The sequence below is a fragment of the Phytophthora ramorum genome, assembly GCF_020800215.1.
Source record: "Phytophthora ramorum isolate Pr-102 chromosome Unknown Phyram_PR-102_s0016, whole genome shotgun sequence".
NCBI classification, from domain to species: domain Eukaryota; phylum Oomycota; class Peronosporomycetes; order Peronosporales; family Peronosporaceae; genus Phytophthora; species Phytophthora ramorum.
In genome coordinates, this window is record NW_027150662.1 from 698611 (window position 1) to 722702 (window position 24092).

A 24092-nucleotide genomic window follows, 5' to 3' on the forward strand; every position below is an offset into this window, starting at 1 on the left:
TGCGTCGGCCATCAAGCGTATGTACACACGAAACCACTCGAGTCATTCTCCATTTCGACATCTCGTGCACAGTCTTCCCACATCCCAACACCATTTCGACCGCCGCCAAGCATCACGATATGGCGCCGGACAAGGGCAAACTTGCCATGGCCAAACTCTCGGAGCGACGCACCGCCTGGACGTTCCTGCGTGCGCTGTTGTGGAAGAACTGGCTCATCAAACGGCGCCACCCAGTCGCCACCGCGTGTGAAGTCATGGTGCCCGTGGTCTTCATCATTCTGCTGGGCCTGCTCAAGAGCACGACGACGACTGTGGCGGTGCCTGTAGGCTGGAGTGACACCACCGCATCCACCGGCGACGCAGCCCTCGGCACCAGCTACAACCTGTTCCAGCCGACGGGGCAGACCATCGAGTGGGTGAACGCCGACCTGCCCCAGTTCGCACTGCACGAGTCGTCCATGACCGGTCTCCTGCTCAAGCTCGGCGTGCAGTCCGTGGACGACGCGATCCGACTCGAGGAGTTGTCCGCGGCAGATCAACTCACGTGCTCCAGCGGTGTCATCGCCAATGCGCTCGTCGACACCGACACATCGTCGCCCTACCGCGTGCCACAGGAGTGTGCCGACAAGGTGTCGCCTTACAAGATTGGTATCACACCAGACAACGCCTTCACGCGCAACTATTTTGCTGCGGCCTTGGATCTGTGGTACCCGCGGTTGGACTTGCTGAACTCGTCGAGTGAGACGCTGACCGTCCCGTCGTTCAGTGAAAGCATCCAGTTCTTTGACACGAACGACGCGCTCACGGAGTACGTGAAGAGCGACAACTACGGCAAAGGAATCGAGAACCCGCGCATTTACGCGGCGATCGTGTTCGACTCGGTCCCTCTTGGAGATGACATTGGATCGTTCGCATCCATTGAGTACTCGCTGCGATTGAACTCAACTGATGGCGACTCGGTTGGCCGTGTCCCAGGAACCAGCGGGTCGGTTCTGAACACGGATCCGTTCCAGACGGATATCAACACGGACTACTACTCGCGTTACACCGTGACGGGGTTCATGACGCTGCAGACACTCGTCACTCGTTTCGTGTCGTGTATGCCCGAGTGGGACTCGACCAACCACTCGACTACAGGAACATGTCAGCGATCGCAGACCACGGCCCTCGCTTCCACGAGTCTGGACAACACCTTGTTGGAGACGTTGAGTGACGATGCTCTGATCCAAGAGGTCCTCAACACTGGGTTCGTGTCTGGAGAATCATCGTTCGCAAGCATTGTGGCAAATATGCCGGATGACACGAAGGAGCTGCTGCTCACCCCGCTGCGCCAAGCTCCTCAACCGTTTATGGGTGCCACAGTCGCTCCGTTTCCCGTCGATAGTTTCGACAGCTCGTCATTTTACGATACGATCTCGAGCGTTTTCCCGGTGATTTTTGCGTTGTCGTATCTCTTCACGATTTCGCGTATTCTAGTCGTGTTCATCCAAGAGAAGGAGCTTCGACTGCGCGAATTTATGAAGATTCTGGGCGTCACGGAGAAGACTATCATCATCACGTGGTACATGACGTATACGGTTATTCTCTTCGTCGGCGCGGTCGTGCAAGCGGTGGCTGGCCTCGCTGGTCTCTTTCCTAACACGTCGGTGATCTTAACCTTCCTCTTTTTCTGGCTCTTCGGCATGAGCGTCTTAGCGCTGGGGTACCTGGTCAGCACAATTTTCAACAAGGCTCGCGTCGGCTCGTTCGTGGGTATGATAGTCTTTTTCTTCATGCACGTGTTGTCCCAAGCGTTCACGACTGGAACTGCGGAAAGTGCCAAAATGATCGGTTGTCTTCTATCTCCGGTGGGGCTTTCGCTGGGTGTTCAAGTGCTGGCAGATTCAGAGACGACTGGTGCTGGTGTGACTTTCGCGAACGTGGGGTCGCTGAGCAACAACTTCCGGTTCAGCACCGCACTGTGGATGTTCGCTTTCGACACGGTGCTGTACACGCTTATCGGCTTGTACTTCGACAAGGTGATGCCAAAGGAATACGGTACGACCCTGAAATGGTACTTCCCAGTGTCACCATCGTACTGGAGAAGCCGTCGTCAACGCGCAACCGCCGCTCCGACACAAGATGCATTATTGGGCGACGTCGCTCTCGATATCAACCCCAACATTGAACCAGTAAACGCGGATCTTCGTGAGCAGGAGCGTAATGGTGAAGCGCTTACTGTGCAGCGACTTCGCAAGGTCTTTTCTGTTCCTGGCGGCGAGAAGGTTGCGGTTCAAGGTCTCAACATTACAATGTACAGGGACCAGATCACTTGTCTTCTTGGCCACAACGGTGCTGGCAAGACCACATTGATCTCGATGCTCACGGGTATGACCGCGCCGTCTAGCGGCAATGCCACCTACCGCGGCATGTCTGTGAACGAGGACATGGATGAACTGCGTCAATCGCTCGGTATTTGTTTCCAGCATGACGTTCTCTTCCCCGACCTCACTGTAGAGGAGCACTTGATGTTCTTTGGCCAAATTAAGGGATACGCAAACCAGGAGCTGTTGGCCGTGGCGGAAAAGCAGATCCGTGAAGTCGGCCTGACTGAGAAGCGCAACTCAAAACCCAACGACCTATCTGGCGGCATGAAGCGCAAACTATCCGTAGCCGTGTCCCTGCTGGGTGATAGCTCACTGGTGTTCCTGGATGAGCCCACCTCGGGCATGGACCCGTATAGTCGTCGCAGCACCTGGGAGATTTTGCTGAACAACCGCAACGACCGTGTCATGGTGCTGACGACGCACTTCATGGACGAAGCTGACATTCTGGGCGATCGTATCGCCATCATGGCGGAGGGTGATCTTCGCTGCTGTGGTTCGTCGCTGTTCCTGAAGAACCGCTTCGGCGCGGGTTACAACTTGACTCTTGTGAAGGACGACGCCAAGTGCGACGATGACGCCGTGGCTGCTTTTGTGAAATCGTACGTGCCGGCTGCCCAGCCTCTGAGCAATGTTGGCAGTGAGATCGCGTTCCAGCTGCCACTGCACAGCTCGTCAAGCTTCGCCACGATGTTCGCGGATATGGACAACCAGTTGCAGTCGCTGGGTCTCTTGTCGTACGGTGTGTCGGTGACCACGCTGGAGGAGGTGTTTATCAAGGTGGCGGAACTGGCAGACGAGAACAACCAGCACACGCTGGGCCACGCTGCGCGAACGAACACGTCGGAATCAAATGACCACTACCAGCCATGCGACGAGATTATTACGTCTGCTCCTGTGTTTAGCACGCATCTGCGAGCTCTGCTTCTCAAGCGCTTCCGTTATGCCAAACGCGACAAGAAGACGATCATTTACAGTGCACTCCTGCCGGTCCTCCTTATTGCTGCTGGACTGGGAATTCTCAAGGGTAGTGCACTTGCCTCCGACAATCCGACCATGGCATTGACGACGGACGCATACTCCGGCAGCGCAACCCCGACGCCATATTTCTGCCAAGCGGGGGCTGCCACTGGAGAATGGTGCAGTGAAGTGATGGCCTCGTCCTATTTCTCCGGTGCTGACGCTCAAGCACTTGCGATCTCGCAGCCAGCTTTTGACTCTGACTCGCCCACCGTCTTCGACGTGACCTACACCGACCCGACGATCAACGCAAGTGGGGCCACCGGCTACAGCGTCGCGATGGGCCAGCAACTGTACAACCGCGGGTATGGGAAGGATGCTGATCTCGTGGAGGGTCAATACGGCGCCTACTTGGTGAACGGTGACAGCGAGCAGAACTTGTTCGGCTACAACGTATTCACGAACACGACAGCACCTCACTCGTCGGCGATTTTCAAGGCGTTGATGGATCAGGCCTTGTATCGCTTTTTCGCTGCTAACAGTTCGAGCGGGTCGGCCTCGGAAGTCAATCTGAAGGTGAACAACTATCCGCTGCCTGTGTCTGCAGCTACGAAAGCGTTCTCTGGATCTGCCGTCGCGTTCGTTGCGTGCATGTTCATCTGTATCGCGTTTACATTCCTGCCAGCATCGATTGTGGTGTTCCTGGTGAAGGAGAAGCAGGTGGAGCACAACTCGAAGCACCAGCAGCTAGTCTCTGGCGTGTCACTTCCGGCGTTCTGGTTGTCCAACTACATCTGGGATTTGGTCATGTACATTGTGCCGTGCATATGCGCGCTCGCTTTGATCTACGGATTCAATGTGTCAGCCATGACCGGCCGGGACTGCGACAGCTGTACGTCGGCTACGTTCCCGTCGGTGATTCTCCTGTTCATTCTCTTTGGACTTGCGATCTGCCCATTCACGTACTGCCTCTCGTTCATGTTCAAGGAGCATGCGGCGGCCCAGACGTACACGATCATGATTAACTTCGTCATTGGAGTCGTGCTGATGATTGTGTCATTCATCATGAGTGTACTGGACTCGACATCTGCGGCCGACTCGGTCCTTGTTTTTATCTGGCGACTCTCTCCGCTATATAATCTCGGTTCGGGTTTGCTCCAATTGGTTCTCAACGACATCACGAGTATTCGCTATACCAAAGACGAAAAAGTTAGCCCATTCAGCGGTGACATCATGGGTTTTGAGTTGGCCTATCTGGTGGTGACCGCGATCGGGTATATGGCACTTGCGGTGTACCTGGACTACTCGAGGACGTTCCCGAAGGTGAAGAAAGAAGCTGAAAACGTTGACGACGGTAATCTTGAAATCGACGCGGACGTTGCCAAGGAAGCCGAGCGGGTTGCCAGCGGTGGCGCCGACGGAGATGCTGTCAAGCTCATGGGCCTGCGCAAAGTGTATCCAGGTGGTAAGGTGGCGGTCCGCGATCTATCCTTTGGACTAAAGCGCGGCGAATGTTTCGGCTTCCTCGGAATCAATGGCGCCGGAAAGACCACTACGATGAAGATGCTGACGGGAGATGTTCCGCCAAGCCGCGGCACAGCCACACTTGGAGGTTTCGACATTTTGACGCAGCAGATTGAGGTGCGCCGCCAGATCGGCTACTGCCCGCAGTTTGATGCCTTGTTCGACTTGCTGACCGTACGCGAGCACCTCGAGCTTTTCGGCGCTATCAAGGGTGTTCCACAGCACTCTATGGATCGTGTAGTGATGGAGAAGATTCGGCAGCTGAACCTTGGCGACTTCGAGCACAAACTAGCAGGAAGTCTCAGCGGCGGCAATAAGCGCAAGCTGTCGGTGGCCATCGCAATGATCGGCAGCCCTGCTATTATTTTCTTGGATGAGCCATCGACTGGTATGGACCCGGTGTCCCGCCGATTCATGTGGGACGTCATCGCAGATATCTCAACCCGCGGAAAGGAGTCAACGATTGTACTGACGACGCACAGCATGGAGGAATGCGAGGCTCTTTGCTCGCGTGTTGGTATCATGGTGGGTGGTCGTCTCCGGTGCTACGGCAGTGTGCAGCATCTGAAGTCACGCTTCGGAGACGGTCTGATGTTCGATGTGAAGCTGGACACGCCCACTGCTGACGAACAGGAATACCTTCTTCAGCACGTCTTCGGCAATGGTAACGCATACGTGACACCATCGGAGCTGGATGAAAAGTGTCGCGCGTTTGGGAACGTCGAGCTCGCGGGGCGTATCACAGCTTCACACCCAACTGGTTACAGTCTTGCTGCTGCCATGGAGCGTGACGGATTCATCCGTGCGGAGGCCTTCTGCTCGTGGTGTGTCGAAGAAACTCGCTTCGATACGCTGAACGACTATCTTGTCCACGCGTTTGGCCCGGACGGCGTACTTGTGATGGAGCGCCAGAACGACTTCGCTCGCTTCAAGATTCGCGGGTCAAACAACGAGATCAAGTTGTCCAAGATGTTCGCTCTCATTGAAAATGTGAAGGCGGACATGCACATCCGCGAGTACAGCGTCTCGCAGACGACACTGGAGCAGATCTTTAATTCATTCGCCAGCCAGCAGGAAGAAGAAAAGGGCGTCGCGCGCGGTGTCTTCCAAGCGTAAGCTGTAGCTACATCAAAGACATGATATATATCAATACGATTAGCTCTTAAAAGCTCTGGTTTAGGCGATCAAAGTGTACTTGCCTCAGTACTGGTGTTACTGCAGCGAGCAATTCTCTGGCGCGTTTTCGCCGTCAATTACTTCCCCAGGCAGCATCGTCTGAATCGCTTGAACGGCGTGCTGCTGCACTTTAGGATCTTCGAGAAAGCGCAGACGCGCTTTCTCGCAAGCCGGCAATGCTCCTGCTTCGAGGCACGCAGTCTTCATCTCGTCTTCAGTGACAATAACAGCCATAGCGCGCAGGAAGCTTAGCTGAAGCCTTCATGAAAAATACAACTCCTACTCCCTTACCGTTTTTGCCGCTGATAATGGCGATGAACCAACAACCAGCAGCTTGGACGAGGGCTGTTGTGCTGAAGCGCTTCATGCTTTCGACTACGATCGCGAGGCCACCCTTCGATACAATTTCAAGCATACTAGCGTCTGCAGCATTATCACATCGATGAACATTAGTGCACAGTCTGACGTAACCCGACGCCACGGGTGCATCACCTTGGCGCAGACTCAAATTCGCTAGCGCGAGGCAACCCAGGCCTTGAACTTGCTCGTTCAGAGGGAACCGCTCCATGGCCGACAGCACGAGGCGGCGACTTTCCGGGTTCACGCGCACCACTGATTCATCTTATCAGTGTAAGGCAGCAGAACGTCAGTCGACAGTTTTCTTCAGCCACACAACTTATACCATCCTCACTCTCGTGCACTTACCTGCAATTTTAGGATGAGCTAGTACTGAAAGAGCAGCCATGTTCGCAGGCACGTCGTCCGGAAGTGCCACCATGGCGTCTATGATCGAAATGATGCCGCCACTGGACGTGATGGTCGCAACATGGTCATCCGCTTGGTTCGCGTACTCTGCGAGACACAGTAGTCCGTCTCGTTGCAGCCCCAGCGCCTCCGGAAACTGCTTCATCTTGTCAATGACCATCTGGACAACGCGTCGAGGTCTGTCTCCCTGCTGCTGACCTTCATCAGACGTCGATATCCTCGTGTCCGTCCTCTCCTCCCCCCCTTCTGCAGCTGCACGCGCGACCCCCTTCAACGCTCGAACTCCATGGGTCTGGATGCGACCATCCGTCGGATATTTCTTCATAGTCTCCAGTACTGCTCCACCATCCCCCACATCTCTCCCTACGGCTCGCCGCATGATTCCCGCCGGGTCTCCTGCCCGCGGGTTGTCCGGCACGGCCTTGACGTCAGCTTTGGCCACTTCTGTCAGCGTCGTAGGAACTGCAACTTCCTCCTCTTGCTCATCCTCAACTTCAACGTCTGCAGCCAATGGCAGCGCCGCCACCACAGCCTGTACGACGTCCTGCGTGGCTTCCGGCGTCGTCTTGCGGCCGCTCATGTGCTCGTGGCAGATGCCCAGGAGCTCCCTTGCCACTTTAACATACTTCACCAGTGCGCACACGAACGCGAAGACTCGCAGCGGCTCGTCCAGCAGCGTGGCGGCTAAGCGGTGCTCCAGGATCTGCTGCGGCAGGCGGTCCACCTGGCTCAGCGACAGGCCGCCGGCCACCGGCGCCAGGCCCGCGGGCGGCTGCCGTAGCAAACACGCCAGGGCCAGCGACAGCGGCAGGAAGGACGCGTCCGTGGGCCGCTCGTTCTTGATGCGCGCTTGTTGCAGCAGCAGTAGCATGTGCGCCGCCGTGTCCAGCATAGTTTTTAGACAAATACAAATCGGTGATTGGCTGGAACGGAAGTTGTCATTGGGAAATACAAACGCCAAGCCATTTTTTAGATGTCAAAGAAGCAGCCGTGGCGCCCTCGTTACGCGCTGCGCCTGGGGCTGCGGCCCTCGGCGCGCGACGAGGAGACGGGCGATGTGCGCACCGTTGAGTGCGGATTCTGCGCGGCCTTCGGTCGCGAGCCGCCGGCCGAGGACGCGCCCAAGAGGCTGCGCGCGCGCACAGCAAACGTGGCCACGTGGTCGGCTCCGTTCCGGCCTGACAACGTCCGCACGCACCACCGCGCGCAACATACGGACAAGTGGAGGGCGTACAGCGAGCTGCAGCAGCAACTTTGCGACGCGGGTGACGCGACCGCGGCGGAATGGCAGCTTAAGGCGTTCTTCGAGACCGCGATCGATCAACCCACGAGGAAGCGACCCAGAGTGCAACAGGCTGCGGTAACTGCTGAGGCAACTCGACCGAAAGTTGCTGCAACTCAGGACAACGGATCAGCTACAGGGCAGAAGGCGCTGCTGCTGGAGATTGCGACGTCCGAGATCGTGGAGACGCTGGTGGACGGCTTCTACGTGGACGATGATAGGTACACTGGAGCTCAAAAGGGCTTGGACGTTATGCAGCGGGTGCTGGTGGATGACCAGCAAGTGATGCAGAAGGAGACGGATGACAGATGCAAGGAGAAGTTGGTTTTAACGGCAACCAAGAAGCACGAGCTGGTTAATGTGCAGCAGTTGCTGGGCATCGGACTCACGTTCGTGCAGGTAGCGCAGTGTGTGGCGTCACCTGCAGTGTCTGCAAACACGGTACGTAGATACGCGCGGCTATCTGTGGCCAGCTCGCTGCAGATGATTAGCACCATCATGCGACGCACGTGGATCTATTCAATTGCGTTCCAGATACTTGGTGGATCTAAAGGCAACGCAGTTTTACAACTCCGAATTCGCCTTCCGGTATCTCGTGGAACACATGTAGCGGATTTTCATGTCATTGCGGTGCCATTACCGAGTTTCGAGAGCTCGACAGAACGGATTGCAGTTTTCATTGAACTGGTTTTGGAGACCTTGGACTCCGAGTGGCGGTCCAAGTTACTTGGCGGCTGCGTGAATGGAGCCGCGAACGAAATGGGCGCGCATGCATCACTCTTGGACGATATGATACAGCAATCGACCAGCTCCTGTTTGTACCGTGTGCGGCGTCCTGCACAGATCATAGAGGCGTGTCTGCGTAGCGTGCTGCAGGATCTCGGTAAGGGCAGGTATGAGCGACCTCCGATGACAGACAGTACTACGCAAGAGAAAGGAAACTTTTTGCAAGAAATGGTGACTCTCACAACGTTCCTGCGGGGATATGATCCCTGGGTACGCATTCATGGCCGGTGCCCACGGTTTGATCCTGAATGTTCGTGGTCCACGCTGAAAGGTTTACAATGGGTGATGGCTCGCCGACATATTATCCTAGATGTAGGTCAGGACAATCCTTCCGTGCAGCTCCCCCCGTCGAGTTTTTGGCTAGTTTCGTCGGTGCTGATCGATACTATCGCAGTATTTATGGATGCGCTGCGAAATCTTGAAAGTTTTCCTTTACCACCGCCGGCCGAATGCAACCGTACGATAGCGCGGTGTATCGATGTAATCATTGAAAAGTGCAAGATTTCACGCGATACGGGCATCGAGATTGCAGCACAGGTTGACACGTTCTTGGAAGGAGATGATGTACTCCGCGGGAAGTTTCGTTGGGCACGGAAAGCGGCGTTGGTACCCTACTTACGCTCGCTTAACCTTTCATCGCGCCGACTGTATGACGAAATGGTCCCAGGTGACAAGCGCTATGTCGAGTGGCTATTAGGTAGCTTTATCCTAAATCTTCTACATTCCGTCTCCGAGAATTCTGGCCCCGACTTGCTTGAAGGGGCTAGCTCATCGACCACGAGTAGCAGCACGAGGACTATGGGCTCAAAGACGGTGCTATGCGACCCACCTCCTACGCTGCCATTGGAATTCACATCGATCGAACGCATGGCAGCGGTTGATTTAATCGAGCGCTATAGTGAACGATTGGAACAAGCGCATGGTCTCGTCTTCTTGGACAGCATCAGTCATGAAATCGAGCTGCTAAAGACAATGACAATTGACAACCCGTCGCTACGCTTGAAGATCAAGGGTGCTCAGGCCAAGTCATTTCGAAGTGCATGGGAGACTGTACCAGAGCTCGAGTCGCTTCGAGTATTCGCCGCCGGTTTAGCCACGGTGCTTCCCCAGACAGTAGGTGGATCTAATGAAGGTCTTAGTACCGAAACAGCGCTAGCAGTTGTAGCCGCACTGCAGGAGCGAGATGAAGACCAGCACCGTGTTAATTTTGGTGAGTTGTCAGTCGAGGCGCGTCTTCACATGGAGCAGGTGCAAATCGTGCGAGCGCTGTACTCCGAGTGAACGTGAAGAAATTCGTGTACTTAAGTGCAGAAGAGATACAGGCACTGAGGCGCGGTTGGTCGTTGCTGCATTTCATTCTACAAGAACGGAATGCACAAACGATGCCCAGGAGGAGTATTTCACTGCAGTTCGTGGGTGAAGCTGTTGTGTTTCGTCGACATTTTGAATACGATGAACTATTACCTGGAACAGCTTGCGACGTTTCTCACTTTTGGAACGTGACCTTGCTGCGGCCATGGAGGCACGGAGTGTAAAGGTTAGCTCCCTTCTTACGGGTCGTAGTATGCAGAACTGCAGCATTTTCCTAGAAAGGCCGCAACCCCGCCTCCGAGACTGCTTCGTTGTGCGCCTTCCAAATCATCCTCTCGTTTATTGGCATGATCACAGTTGTACATGTATATCCTTCGCGATCGCTGGATGTGAGGCAAGCAACTCTATCGCCGCGGACGCCATCCTTTTCTAGAAGAAGGATTATTCCCAATAAAAGGCTAGTAATTGATCATAAACCCAAGAATCTCTTTAAGGTGATAGCACATTAGACGGGTATCACCAATCACGAAAAGAGACAGATTGACCACAATCGAGGCAGATTCTCCAGAAAGCAACGGACACCGCAGGCAGTCAAGTTCCGCTGTCAGACGCATGCAGGTGGCCACGCCCAAGCCCGCGGACCTCCACGCGCCGTGGAGCGCCGATGACCAGGCGCTACTGGACATCCTGTTGCTGCCCGACGACGTCAAGATGCCCGACGAGTCGCAGCCCGCGCCCCCCGTGGTTGTCGCGCCGACGCAGAATCAGATTCAGTCTCAGACGCAAAAGCTCTCGACCGTGGAGCGCCGCGCTAGACACCGCGAAGTGGTCAAGCGCGCGTACCACCGCAACAAGGCGGCGATTAAGGGCCTGCGCGACACGGTGCAGCAGCTAGAGACGCAGCTGCAGAAGCTCTCGCTCACACAGGCCAGGCCAGCGCCGCCCACCGACGTCCAGAGGCGCTACGCGCTGCTCACGACAGAGCAGGATGCGCTGGGTGACGAGGCGGCCCGGCTGCGGCTGCTTCTGAGCTACAGGCAGCAGTTCGCCTCCAACATGGCGACACTGGCCCAGCGCGCGACCTCCATCGCGTCGGACGACTCAGACGCGTCCGATACGGACTCAGACACGGCCACGGCCTCCTCCACGGCCTCGTCGCCCTCAGCCTCGCCTGCGGGCGCACCACTGGCAGCACGCGACTTGTCGCCGCTCTGTGACGCCCACAAGACCAAGGCTGCGTTGTACAACGAGCCGCGCCCCACGTTCGTGGGTCCGACCATCACAGGGAAGACTCCGCTGGCCGTAGCCATGAGGAAGCAGCTCGGCTACCGACCGCTGAGCTTTGCAGACGCCACTGCACTCGTGAACGACATGTACCGATCGATTCTGGCGTTCTCGCTCAGTGGCAGAGCCATCAGCTCGGGCGCGAGCATCCTGGGATGGGAGGACAAGCGCCTGCTGGACGGCACAGGGCTCAAGTTCTCGCTGCGCAAGCTATTCGTGGGACAGAACGCGCTGCAGCTCATGACGAGCACGTGGCAGTGCTTCTCGGACCCCGAGTGCACGGAGACCAAGTTCCGCGGCCTCATGACGCTACGCATCCTGCAGCGCGTGAACGATGACACGATCGTGGCGCTGCGGGAGTCGAGCAATGAGGACGGCACCAAGCTCTACCGATGTGTCTATTTATTGTTCCGCGTGCGCACGCGCAAGGGGTTCCTCATCTGCGTGCAGTCGGTGGCGCCCGAGCGCCTTACAGACCCGGCGCTCAGCTCTATCAGCCGAGACGGCAAGCCCGTGCAGTGGACGGAGCTGTCGGGCTGGTTCGTTTTTGAGCCGACGTTGGAAGGGGACGGCAACGGACAGTTTTACGAGGAGAGCGCACAAGTCGAGTACGGTGGCTGCATGGACTACGGCGACCACGAGTCAGTAGCAACACTCGCCATGAACACGCTGTCCATCGTGTTCAAGTGGGAAAGCATGATGGTCAGCCCCATTTTCACTCTACCTCCGTCGTCATGGTGAGACTTCATTTAACTTAGCCCAGTCCAGTCCCAGATCGACACAGCGTAACGGTGAAGGAAAGACGCAATGATGGACGTACAGTCGAGTCGGCGTGATTGCAGCGCTGTTGCCGACCAGACGGTGCAAGGTGTGGGCTCGGTTCGATGTGTATTATGCTATATAATCAAGTGCCCGCCGCTGCTCGCCGTACAGAGCAGTCAAGGTGAGGCATTAACGTGATTAACGTGTTTGAATGCGTTTGTTGATAACAGCTCAGTCGTAGCGTGAGCTGCCACTGCTAGACCCTGGTCGCCGTGTGATGCCCAGTGACGTGAGAATGAGGTCGGTGGCGGCAGCTTGACTGGCAAGCAGGCGTTTTACCTCCGTTAGCTCCTTGGCTGCAGACTGCTCCACAGCCACTAGCCGTTCCTCGAAAGCCTGAGTCGCCGCTGCGAACCGCTCCGCCACTCGCACGGCTTCTTGCTGGGCGTGCTCTCGAAGGGCCAGCTCTCGTCGCTGAGCGTCGATGATCGAGACCAACGTCGCTCGCTCACTGCAAAGCCACGACAGTGTTGTTAACAGATTTTGGCCACTCGAAAGCACAACCTGATGAAAACGCACCTTCCCCACGCTTCTTCCTCCTTGGGCGTCGTGCCAGCATTACAACTCGCGTGTAAACATCGGGGTGACTTACTGGAGCCTCGTGGCGTGGGCGTCAGGGCCTTGGACTTGTATTTTGCCGTGGTATTCTGCTTCAAGTGCTGATCATCGTCCACTGTAATGTGCTCGCGTATTGGCGATTCGATCGTGCTTTGACGCGATTTCTGCAGCAAACCCCATCAATACTATAAAGCAGCAGATAACTCCCTCCTGACGCACCCAGTTGGTTGTGCTGAGAGCAAAGGGCTCGAACGTCGTGACCTTGTTAAAGTCCTTCATCTGCTGCACGCCGCCCAGCCTGCGTCAATCATCCACCATTAACCCCTGGCTGCACCAACACCGTATCAACTTAAGAGCCTACCCACTTCTGCTGAGCTTCGAGCACTTGTTCTCGAGCTTTCTCCTGCCGAGCCAAGTACAGCTGGATGGAGCTTTCCTGCGACTCGGTCGGGTGCAGCAGCGCCGCCTCCGTCTCGGCGGCCGAGTGTTCCCGTTCCTCCTCCTCATACTCCACCGCACGCGACCGGTTCGTCTGGCAACAGCAGGCAAACACCGTCAACCACCAGATCCTCACCAGCCACCGACATCTGGCTCCCAAGTACTTTGGGGGAGAAGGTGCACTCGTGCTCCTGTTGCGCTCGTAGCTCCTGCGACTTGCTGGCCAGCTACAGCAACTCAATCAGATATATCAATATAGCCACTTGGCACTGCATCAGCGCGTACCTTGCGCTGGCCGTGCAGCTTCCAGGCCAGCTGCTTCTCGTAGATGCTGCTGTCAATCGCGGTTGGCATCGAAATGGCTACAAGTGTCGTTTCACACCTTGAAGTCACTCTCGCCACCATCCTCACCTCTGCCTCCACCAACCTCAGTCTCGTACCACTCAACATTGACGTATTCCACACCATCCATTTCATACAAACGTCAAGTCAATTTTTCGATGCTTCCGACGCTGAGCGACGTGGAGCGGCGCCTCGTGCAGCTGAACGCGCCGCCCGCGGCCGCGCCTCGTCTAGCCCAGGCGGAGCTGCGCCGCCTCAAGCACTGCGAGACCGTGCGCCAATCGCGCGTGCGCAAGAAGAACGAGCGCAAAGGGCTGCGCTGCGTGCACGAGGAGCTGGAAAAGGAGCTTGGAGCGCTGCTGGCCGCGTACCGGCGCGCGCACAACTGGACGCAATTCGACGAGCGGCGGCCGCGCGACGTCCTGCTCAAGCGATTCGCGCACTCGATCTATGAGGTGCGCGGCCTGCGCGCTCAGAGTGCGGAGCTGCGCGACCAGTTGCTGGTGTCCGACGCACTCCACGAGCAGCTACAGAGGCTGCAGCAGGACTTCCACATCCCCAGACTCTTGGGGACACGCACGTCCATCGGCACCGTCCACTTTCAGGAACTTAGTGCAGATCAGGCCAGGGATATTATGGTGGACGCCCACGCACAAGCCACGTCCTTCTTCGAGACGATGGGACAGGTGCAGGCTGCCGAACAGGAGAAAACCATGGGCTGGACGCAGCACCAACGCATCACGAGTGATGGACGTGTGCAGTTCAATTTTACAAAGCGGATTGAAACTATTGGAGCCGATGAGCTCGTGCACAAGAGCTGGGAGATGTACTGCGACTTCGGACTATACCACGGCATCTACGCGTCCGTGCAGAAGCTCGAAATCCTGCAGAAGATCAATGACAATACGCTGCTCATACGCAGAGACCTGCAGGAAGGCAGCTCCGCGCCCGTCTTCCGCACCATTTTCCTGCTCTTCCGGATCCGACTGCCCAATGGATACCTCATTTGCTTCCGGTCCCACAACCCCGCCGTTTGTGTCGAGGACGACGACGACCCCAACGTCCAGTGGATGGACATGTTCTACTGGCTCATGATCACGGACCCGCCAGTGGAGGAACCTGCACCGGGTGTGGTGGGCCCCCCGCGACCGCCAGTGATGGGCTGCGACGTGACGTTTGGCGGCAACCTGCTCAATAGCAGGAGTGCCCAGCACGCCACGATCTGGAAGTACCAGATCGCCATGGCGCTCCTGCGATGGGAGAGCAATGCTGCGGCGCCGCTTTTCGCGCTCTATGGATAGTCAACCAAGTATCGTGCTGTTTGTACTTAATATTTAACCAAAATTGTCCACGTTACATTGGGCAGCCCCAGTGCGCGGATGGCAATCAACGCTCACGAGATTTCCTCCTCCTCTAGGAGGTGCACGAGTTTGCAGTGTGGGGACGCCTGGAAACAACATAAAAACACACACGCGAACCCTGTCAATACGTGAGCTGGAACTCTTCTGGAACAGCAAGACACTAATTGCACTCTACTTCCTCCTCTGCCCTCGTCTGCACAAAGCCCGCTTCCTTCTAAAACTTACTTTAACTATTTTTTTTAGCTCTCGGCATTTCATATACTCATTAAGTTTACCGCAATGCGCATGACATACCCATAAATTTCACTTGTATTAATATTTTTCAGGATCGACGTACTGATAGTTCTTGGCACAATTAAAAATACGTTATTGCTTAGAGGAAAGGGTTCAAATCCCGCTACACTAATTTATTTTGCCATTGCCGCAATGATTATGCGGACTATTTGTCCGCGTCATAGCAGCTAGAAATGCTAGGATAAACTTTGCGCTCAGTTCGCAAAAAGCGAGACGGAAATCTCCAACTTCTTCGCAAATAAGAATGAAGCTTAGCTTTTTCTTGGTTTTGCTCCTGGTCGCTTTCATTGATTTCTCCAACAGCCTCGCTAATGCTGAAAGCGCTGTTAAGGAGAATGGTTCGTTCCGCCCCGTTTTAAGCGCGCATCGCGGTCTACAAGGCAGTCAAACGAGAAGTGGAGAGGCTACAGACATCGATTCGGAGGATGAAGAGAGAGGGCTCAACGTTCCAGGATTCAGCAAGCTCAAAAGCCTATTCCAGAAGAGTGGCGGACTCACCAACAATGCTGGCGCTTTACAGAAGAATTCTGAAGTCGTGAAAAATCTCAAGACTTTGAAGAGCCAGCCGAAGATTCTCAACACACTCAAGAGTATGCAAAAAAATCCCAAGGTGGTCGAAGCTTTACAGAAGGCCCCCGTCACTGAAGCCAACGTCAAGAAGCTGCAAACGGCCATGACGAAGGGCAACAAAAAAGGTTTTGAAGAACCTCCTGCGCTTGCGTATCTCTATTTTGGCTTGATCTTTCTCGGTGTGGCCGGTTTCGTTGCACTCCTTGCCCAGATTCAATAAGGCTGTCAGCACGATACGGTGAAGGGAAGCCTAGACCATCCTCAGCCAGGTCGACGCAGGGGCAATCCTGACTGGTTCAAGGACAAATTAATGACTACAGACTTAGTGAGTGTCGATTCCTCGGCAATTGTTTCAAAAGCCAGGACTTCTAGCGTTTTCGTTAACCTATACAGTCCTTGACTCGGACTCTTGCACTTAACGCTATATGAATAATGCTCGCAACATTTCACATTGATCAAAACTTGACTTCGCCTAGCTAAGAAAATCGACATCAACATCACTCCAACGACTCAATGTCGTCCTCCTCCAACGGCGTGTACTTGCTCGCTGAATCACCTATACAGAAAAGAACGTGTCATCGCTTGCATCACTACACGGTAGTAGTTTGTGAAGAAAGAGACCGTCGTACCTGGATTGGGCTTGCGCAGTACGTGGACTGGGGGAGCGTTTCTGCTTCTGTCGGCCTCAAAGCTCAACGAGCTCTGCGATTTCCCGTTCGCGTCCTGCATGCTGAATCCGACGGCTTCAGCGGTTTCGAGACTCGGTGCCAAATTGTCAACCGGCCGACCCGCTGCAGCATCCACGCTCCGAAGTCTTGATGCGAAGCTGCTCTGAGGTAAACCGCGTCCTGGTGCCGCCTCGACTGGTGTACTCTCAACGACATGTTCCTCATTTTGCTGAAGTTTTGTCCCCATCTCTTCTACACTGTTTGGGTCCTCGACATGCGACCCATTTTCTTGGCGTACCTTACCATTCGCCTTGGCCGCGGCTTCAAGGTGCCTCTTACTGACCCAAGCGCCTTTTTCAAGCCTTCTTGAGCCCACTTCAGTCTCAGCATCATCTCCGTTGTGAGTATGAACGATGCCTGCATGGCGGAAGCTCGCGTTCCAGTCAAGAGGGTCGCTGGGCATAATGATCTGCAGTAGCGGCGAGAACGCCATGTAGCAATCCATTTCAGTTGCCAGTGTGTCGAACATCCTGTCCACGTGCGTTGGCAACTCGTCCATACTGATGTCCCCCGAAACGCTTTGAGGCTCCGGTTCCCCCCGGGCAGATTCTGTCCGCTCATCGCTTATCTCGCGCACGTTCTCGAGATTGGTCACCGATTCGTGACCTTGCAGCCCCGCCATTCTCGCTGCCGCCATCAGCGCCGTCGTCCTGCTGGCACGATCGCCTACGTGCTTCTTGTAGCGGTGGCGTAAGTCGTCTACTATCTCCATTAGCGCCGCACTCCAATGGACCTCCATGTCCGCTTTGGAGCTGGCGACGAGATGCTTCGCCTTGACGAGCTGGAACGCGCAGAAGCAAAGCCTCAGGCCGAAGTGCGAAAACCGGTGGAGATCCATGGTTTCCACCAGTGCTTCCGAGCTCAACGATAGCAGGTCACAGGCCCGCACACTTTTCACAGTGAAGGCGCTGATGGCACTGCCCAGCAGGCCGCGCTCGCCGAAAAAGTCCCCGCGACGCAAACAAATTGGACGCGTGAGCGTGAGCAGCGTGCGGCTGTGCAGCTGGAGATGGCCTCGCAGCACGAAATACATGGCACGTGTGATGCTGCCTTCAACCACGATGCACTCGTCCGAAGGGAAGCCTTCAAAGTGCAGCTGCTCCACCAGTGTTTGTCTGAATAGGTCAAGCTCATCAAGCCCTTCCCAACACATTGGCGCGATCACCTTTTTGATGAACCAGTCCACCGGCTCCTTCGACACGTGGAGAACGCACGCTGCTCGAATTGGGGGCGGCATTTCTCCGAGGATTTCCTCGTAGTTGACACCGGCGTGAGAAGACCACAGCGACGTCATAAAGGCATGTGCTCGAGCTTTCAATCGGTCGCTAACCCGCAGACGCGCTAAGTAAATCTCGATGGCGATGTGGTTCTTGCGGAAGTCCACCTCTAGACCGATGTAGGAGATGAAGAGACTCGCAAGCTCGCCGAGGACGAAAGACATGGTAATGAGACCCACGAACGAGACCGCGATGTGGAACGCGTACAGCGTCGCGGTGTCCGGCGCGAGATTGCGGGCTTTCTTGACAAATGTCGTCGTCGCGAAGAAGAGGCCACGCAGAAAGCGAAGCGCGAGCTGGGAAGGCGACGGGTCTTGCGGGTTCGTGATCACGAGCTCGTCGGACGGGAGCCAGGCTTCCCACTGCGTCCCAAAGCCCACCTCCATGGCCACCGCCAAGTACGCACACGCCGCCCAGTAAATCAACAGCAGGTACAGCAAACAAATGTACCAAAAGCGCGTGATCTCGTAAATGACACTGCGGCGATTGAGCTCGTCCAAGTAGCTCACCACGTTGAGAATCTTGACGCACCGCAGCAATCGGAACCATGGACGGCAGTGAAAGTCCGACAGAAAGCGGTAGAATGGGATGGCCGCCACGGTGTCCCACAGCATCCGCTCCTTCTTGTAGGTTGCTCGCAAATCCTGCTCGTACAGCTCCATGGATGCCGGAGACTCACGCACATGCCAACTGAACCACACATCTACGATGAACGCTAGCTCGCAGAGCAGTCCGAAGGCCTTGGCGACGACAGCCATAGCGGTGGTGCGATCCAAGTCATCCATCGCAAGCTGGTACGGGGTTAGGATGGACACGTACAGAATGCAAACCACCATCAACCGCAGCCACGCCAAGTGAAAGGCGCTTTGCACCTCGGTGCCTTCAATGAGAGTATGGAGAGGCGTAAGCATGAAGTGGTCGAGCCACCCGAGCAGCACTTTGCCAGCGTTCACTATAGACAGCATCTTTCCACTCTCTCCACGCTGCGAACGCACGTGCTGAAGCTCGTCCTTGATGTGCTCTGCGCGTTGGTTCATGATGTCTGCCTGGGACAGCATCAACCCGGTTGTGCCATCCGTTCCGCGACGCTGCTCCTCTCGTGAAAGCTGCACGAGTCTCGACTGCTCGCGGTGAATGTTCACGATCCGCATAACCTTCTGCTTCCACTCGGGGTAGCGATCAAAGACGAGCTCCAACGACTCGCGCGAGAGTTTGTAGAGGATACAGGACGTCTGCGCCTGGATGTAGGCGTTCCGTTTCCCGTTCGTGAAGAGCCCATTCTCTCCGAAGTAGTTGCCCGCCGAAATCTCGTTGACTTTCTTGAGCTGTTCGATGGTGCTACTCCTCTGGATCGTAGGTATGTCACTAGAACCTCTGCGAATACCGAGACGCCACAGCTTCGCGGGGGCTCCATTCTTCAGACCACTGGAGTCCGTCTTCGCTTCGTTTACTGCGTTTGCAGTTGCAGCTGCGTTCACAGCTCCTAGCGGGAGTAGTACGTCCAGCACCCCGGTGAACACGAAGTACATATCGCTGCTTTTCTCGCCCATTTTGCAGATGAACTCGCCTCGCGAGACTAGAATTTGTGTGAATTGAGAGACGAGCATTCGCGTGACGGACCCCTCCATCCCACTCAGAAATTCCACCTTCTCGATCATCCGCTTGAGGTGAACGAGCCGGATATCGGTTAGTAGCGAGGGTGGCAGGCAGTGCACAAGAATGTGCTCCTGTGTGATGGTGTGGAAGCGTTTGAACAGGAAAAAGGTTTTGAGGCGCTCTTGCAGGGCTTCCGGGAGCTGGAAATGGTTGAGCATTTGCCGTACAGCCCCCATCTTGGCATTGAACTCCCTCGTCTCGGACGTTGTGAGCTCAATGATGTCCGTGAAGTTTCCGATCACGTAGGCAAAGAGGAAGAACCCGGTGGTCATCGTCACGACGCTGAAGACGCATTGCGCCGTCGATGTCGGGAACTCCGGCTCACTCGAAGCCGACATGAGTCCGAACGACCAGTACAGAGAAGCCATGTACTGTACGATGGACGAAGCATGCTCCAAGTGTGCGTGAGGCAGCCAGTGGTTCTCTCCAAACGCAGTCGCCTTGGTTGCAGGCGTCAAAGCGCTCGTGAAATTGGGCACAGCCACTTTGGACGCGAAGTTGAACCAGACGCACCCGAGCACATGAGACAGCATGAACGTGTAGTACAGCAGCCTGAGCAAACGCAGCTCCGTCGTACGCTTCAGGTACCGCGTCTCGAGCGCGTGCAGCTGTCTCGGAACTTTGAACAATCGCAGCAATTTGTTGACGTTGAGTAAATCCCAGCGCTCGTGGACCGGGACGCTCCAGTTGACGAGGTAGAGCGGAAGTAGCGCCACGATATCCAACGCAAACGTCCCGGACCGGAAGAAGGCGCGCTTGATCCGCGCCGAGTTCATCATTTTGTTGCCGTACTCGTAGAATCCGAGTCGCGAGCGGATGTACATGTCCACAACGAACGAGCACTCCATACCCACCATGAGAATGTCGGCGCTCTCGTGTCCGTGTTCTAAGGGGAAGCACGCTTGAAACAGGACGAGCATCCACTGCGCGGTCATGACGAGGAAGACCCACGTCTCCCACGTCAAAATGAACATCGAGTCCGGGTCGTACACGGTGTGGTGGTGTTTCAACGATCCGAAGATGGCATTCCGGATCATGAGCACTGTGGATTGGCGTCTCATTCGGTGATTCACCCCTTTGCTGACTGCGGACTTGGCCAACTTGTTGTTGAGCAGGCGTCGCTCAAGCGTGAGCAGTTCGACCTTCAGTGAAGGAAAGATGGTCTCCATAACCTGTAGCTGGTCTCGTGACACGAAGAGCAGGATACAGCCGCTATTCGCACTAACATGCTCCGTGTACCCTTCACCGCGCTCTTGTTGCGTGAGTGCTGCTGTACCAAAGAACCCTCCTCGAGGCACCTCGCGCGGTGCACCCCCAGCCACCACGATGCACACCTCTCCTTCGAGGAGGAAAAACATCCCAGTCACATAGTCACCGTGGCGATACACGATCTCGCCTTGTCCGTAGAGGATGAACTTTACATTCTCCACCATGACCTCCTCGAGTTTGTCCCGTACTGGCCGAATACCCTGCAGCAACGCTAGCGTTTGCAGCACGGGTAGGCAAATACTGCGGAGCACATCCAGACGTACTGGCCTCGGCAGGTCGGCGAGTAACTCGCCGATGACAGCTCCTCGATGCGAAGACCACCAATAGTCTAAGAACGACTTGACCCGGTGGTGAATAGCTAACGGGGCGTTCTGGCGGCGCAGGAAAAGCTGGATCCGCGTGCTCGTGGCGAAGAACTCCTTTTGCTCGAAAGCGGAGGCGGTAAACCGTTTCTGCACGTTGTCGACCACGATGGCCGTGATGAAGAACCCGCTGAGCATGAGTAGCAGTGCTGCGATTAATTGGACGTCGCTAATCGGCTCGACGCTCTTCCCTGGGGAGGCGAGCACTCCGACCGCATAGTACAGCGAGCGGGAATACTCCATAGCCGTGATATGGCGGAGCTCGCTGATGTCTGCTCTCTCGTCGAAAATGGTCCCGTTGCAGTTCTCCAGGTGCGTCGAGTTGAGTCTGCGTAGGCAGAGGTTGATGGACGATATCCAGGCCTCCTTTTCATGCGGGTTGAAGCCCTCAACGTACGAGATGGCAAAGTGGATGCACGCGACGGCATGAAACATCATGACGAGGATAATTCCCAGCAGAATGAGCTGGCGTCTGTTGTTGCTGGGGTAGAAGTACTCCAGCTCGGCCAAATGGTTCTTAAACTGCAGCACGCGCAGCAAGCGGGGAAGCCGCAGCAACCCATACTTGGCCACGTACAAGTACTGACAGGGAAACGCGCACAGGAAGTCAAAGAGGAATGTGCTGTCAAGGTACCGGCGAGCGCTCCGCATGGGGTCCATGATCTTCTCGGAGTCGGCCATGAACGACAGACTAAAGTTGAAAACCACGTCGGCGTACAGGCCGACGTTAAACACTGTGTCCATCGCTAGCGTCCTCCACGACGGTCGCTGCCACAGAGGGAAGACGATTTGAACGGGAACCATAATCCAAACGTAGAAGAGGTGGATCTGCAGCAGCACGAGCCACCACAGACGAACTCGGGAATGGTGATCGATGCATTTCCCCAGCAGCACAAGGCGCCACACGCCATACCTCGATTCCATGAGCACTTTCGCACTGGTTGGAAGTCTGTTCATGGAGAGGGTTCGGGAGTTGCTGTGGCTTGATGCATACAGGGAATCCGTCGAGTCAATCTGCGCCGGGATCACCAGACTGCGTTTCTTGACGGGTGCGAGTGTGTCTGGCAAGCTTCGCCTCGCTGAGGATCTCCCGGTGAGCTCTCCGTTCATGGTCAGAACTCTCGTTAGAGTGCTCGTTATGGCAGACGTCCCCGCTGCGAAGCCAGCCGACAGCGAATTGCTGCGCCCTGCTGCTTTAATATTAACCGAAGCGCTTGGGGACACGACAGTGTTGACGACGTAGTTGCTGCCGCCGCGCATCTGCTTGAGTGTCGTTTTCACATGCGATTCAATGAGCGCAGCACAACTAGGATAGCCATCGAGTACTCGCTCGCAATGGAACCGAGACAATTTGTACAGGATCGAGTACGTCGTCGACGTGACGGCTGCCGTGCGCTTTATCGACGAGAAGACGGATAGCTCGCCGAAGCAAGCACCTTTGCGGATTTCGCGCACAGTCACCGACTTGATGATGACCGCAAGAACCCCCGAGTGGACGATATACATTGCATCGCCCTCGTCTCCTGCAGCAAATAGCGGCGTTTGCGCAGGAACCGAGATCATTTCCAGCAAGCTCGTCATCGCCACGATGAACTGGTCACTGCACCCCTCAAAAATGGAGATTTGCGTGAACGTCGTCTTCAGCAGCTCGACCTGAATATCGTTTGCGATCGATCGACACAATCTTTTAGCAGCTTCACGGTCGTTGGACTCGGCGTCGGTGTAGTAGCGCTGGAAAAGCAAATCATGTGTCAGAAGTTTTAGGGTAAACAAGAGAGAAAGATACACACTCGTAGATACTCGACCGCTTGGACTTGTTGGTCGTCTGGTACTCGGTGAAAGGAGAGAAGGTGCACGAGCTGATTAATTCGCGCCTCGACGGCCTCGGAATGGCCGCTCTCGCACTTGGAAATCACGAAAATCGTCGCCACTAGCGTCGTAAACATGGAAAACCCACACAGCGCGACTAGCGTCGTAAAGAGAAACTCGCTGATGTGGTGGGGTATCTCTCCCTCAAAGAGCCCGGTCATAATGCCAACGCTCCAGAAGAGAGAGCCCAGATACTGCGTGTGTAGGGAATGGTGGCTTTCCTCCACCGGTGGTAGCCAGTGGTTCGTGAGACTCTCGTTGTAGCCGAAGCTATAACGAATGCACGCTAGTACGTGCGCCATGTACACCATGGAAATCAACACCTTGAGCAGCTTTAGCATCACGAAATGCTTCGCGTACAGTTCGTCTAGACTGGATATGAACTGGCCCAGCCGCAAACAGCGCATGAACTTGATCAACGATACGCGCACCACCATGTAGTCATTTGCCATGACGAAAGCTTGGACCGGCAGAATCGCGACTAAGTCCGTCACAAAATGGTACGAGCGGAGATACCTCGTTCGCGTCAGCTTCTTGTCTCGAACCAGGTTCCCATCCGAGTAGTAGCCTGTGTGCGCCCGCACGTAAAAGTCTAGCAAGAAGGTGGTCTCGCACACAAGTGCCAGCGCGAATTCCGTGTTCAGTGACGCGACCGCGTGCGGCTGGAAGGCGAGGAAGTAGGGCACCATGAACATTTGGTACAGAAGGCACACGAGCAGCACGTGTTCCCAAGCTTTGATAACTGGAGAGCTGGGGTCGAAAGCGTCCGTGACGTCGTCGTCTAGAAGAGACTTGACCCTGTTCTGCATAGAAAACGAGTCCAGGACCTGTTCCAGCGAGCGTCGACCCACGGACACACTGGCCATCGACCGGCGTTGGCTTTGAGGAACGTTGCCACCTTCCACGCGCCGCACGTTATATCCGCTGATCATGCTCATAGTTACGCGGGTGTCTCGCTCTCATGCGAGTGAAGGATTAATACGCGGATTCCAGTGACTCGAACGTCCGGCGGAGGTTCGTTGCCTCGACTAGAAGCCAAATCTGTCCCGTGGCATGAAACCAACCGAACTATCTCCGGCTCGCTCTTCACCCTTG

The 24092-nt window shown here is 55.6% G+C and overlaps 8 protein-coding genes across 8 annotated transcripts; 5 read left to right on the forward strand and 3 right to left on the reverse strand.

The window, feature by feature from the left end:
* Positions 1-119: 119 nt before the first annotated feature.
* On the forward strand, positions 120-5963 carry KRP23_12888 (ABC transporter A family member 1; the record flags this gene model as incomplete). The annotated part of the gene is made up of 1 exon (XM_067883532.1): positions 120-5963. The coding sequence occupies one exon, from the start codon at positions 120-122 to the stop codon at positions 5961-5963; it is 5844 nt and encodes a 1947-aa protein (XP_067738970.1).
* A 96-nt stretch (positions 5964-6059) lies between these two features.
* KRP23_12889 (uncharacterized protein) lies at positions 6060-7680 on the reverse strand (the record flags this gene model as incomplete). The annotated part of the gene is made up of 4 exons (XM_067883533.1): positions 6060-6235; positions 6315-6446; positions 6516-6644; positions 6729-7680. The coding sequence occupies 4 exons, from the start codon at positions 7678-7680 to the stop codon at positions 6060-6062; spliced, it is 1389 nt and encodes a 462-aa protein (XP_067738971.1).
* An 81-nt stretch (positions 7681-7761) lies between these two features.
* On the forward strand, positions 7762-10137 carry KRP23_12890 (uncharacterized protein; the record flags this gene model as incomplete). Its single annotated transcript, XM_067883534.1, has 1 exon — positions 7762-10137. One exon carries the CDS (start codon positions 7762-7764, stop codon positions 10135-10137), a length of 2376 nt encoding a protein of 791 aa, XP_067738972.1.
* A 642-nt stretch (positions 10138-10779) lies between these two features.
* KRP23_12891 (uncharacterized protein) lies at positions 10780-12192 on the forward strand (the record flags this gene model as incomplete). Its single annotated transcript, XM_067883535.1, has 1 exon — positions 10780-12192. One exon carries the CDS (start codon positions 10780-10782, stop codon positions 12190-12192), a length of 1413 nt encoding a protein of 470 aa, XP_067738973.1.
* Positions 12193-12444: 252 nt separating this feature from the next.
* Positions 12445-13623, reverse strand: KRP23_12892 (uncharacterized protein; the record flags this gene model as incomplete). Its single annotated transcript, XM_067883536.1, has 6 exons — positions 12445-12724; positions 12793-12995; positions 13051-13129; positions 13197-13363; positions 13434-13496; positions 13555-13623. 6 exons carry the CDS (start codon positions 13621-13623, stop codon positions 12445-12447), a joined length of 861 nt encoding a protein of 286 aa, XP_067738974.1.
* A 146-nt stretch (positions 13624-13769) lies between these two features.
* KRP23_12893 (uncharacterized protein) lies at positions 13770-14912 on the forward strand (the record flags this gene model as incomplete). Its single annotated transcript, XM_067883537.1, has 1 exon — positions 13770-14912. One exon carries the CDS (start codon positions 13770-13772, stop codon positions 14910-14912), a length of 1143 nt encoding a protein of 380 aa, XP_067738975.1.
* Positions 14913-15510: 598 nt separating this feature from the next.
* On the forward strand, positions 15511-16056 carry KRP23_12894 (uncharacterized protein; the record flags this gene model as incomplete). Its single annotated transcript, XM_067883538.1, has 1 exon — positions 15511-16056. The coding sequence occupies one exon, from the start codon at positions 15511-15513 to the stop codon at positions 16054-16056; it is 546 nt and encodes a 181-aa protein (XP_067738976.1).
* Positions 16057-16333: 277 nt separating this feature from the next.
* KRP23_12895 (cGMP-gated cation channel alpha-1) lies at positions 16334-23935 on the reverse strand (the record flags this gene model as incomplete). Its single annotated transcript, XM_067883539.1, has 3 exons — positions 16334-16392; positions 16466-22859; positions 22919-23935. The coding sequence occupies 3 exons, from the start codon at positions 23933-23935 to the stop codon at positions 16334-16336; spliced, it is 7470 nt and encodes a 2489-aa protein (XP_067738977.1).
* Positions 23936-24092: the final 157 nt, after the last annotated feature.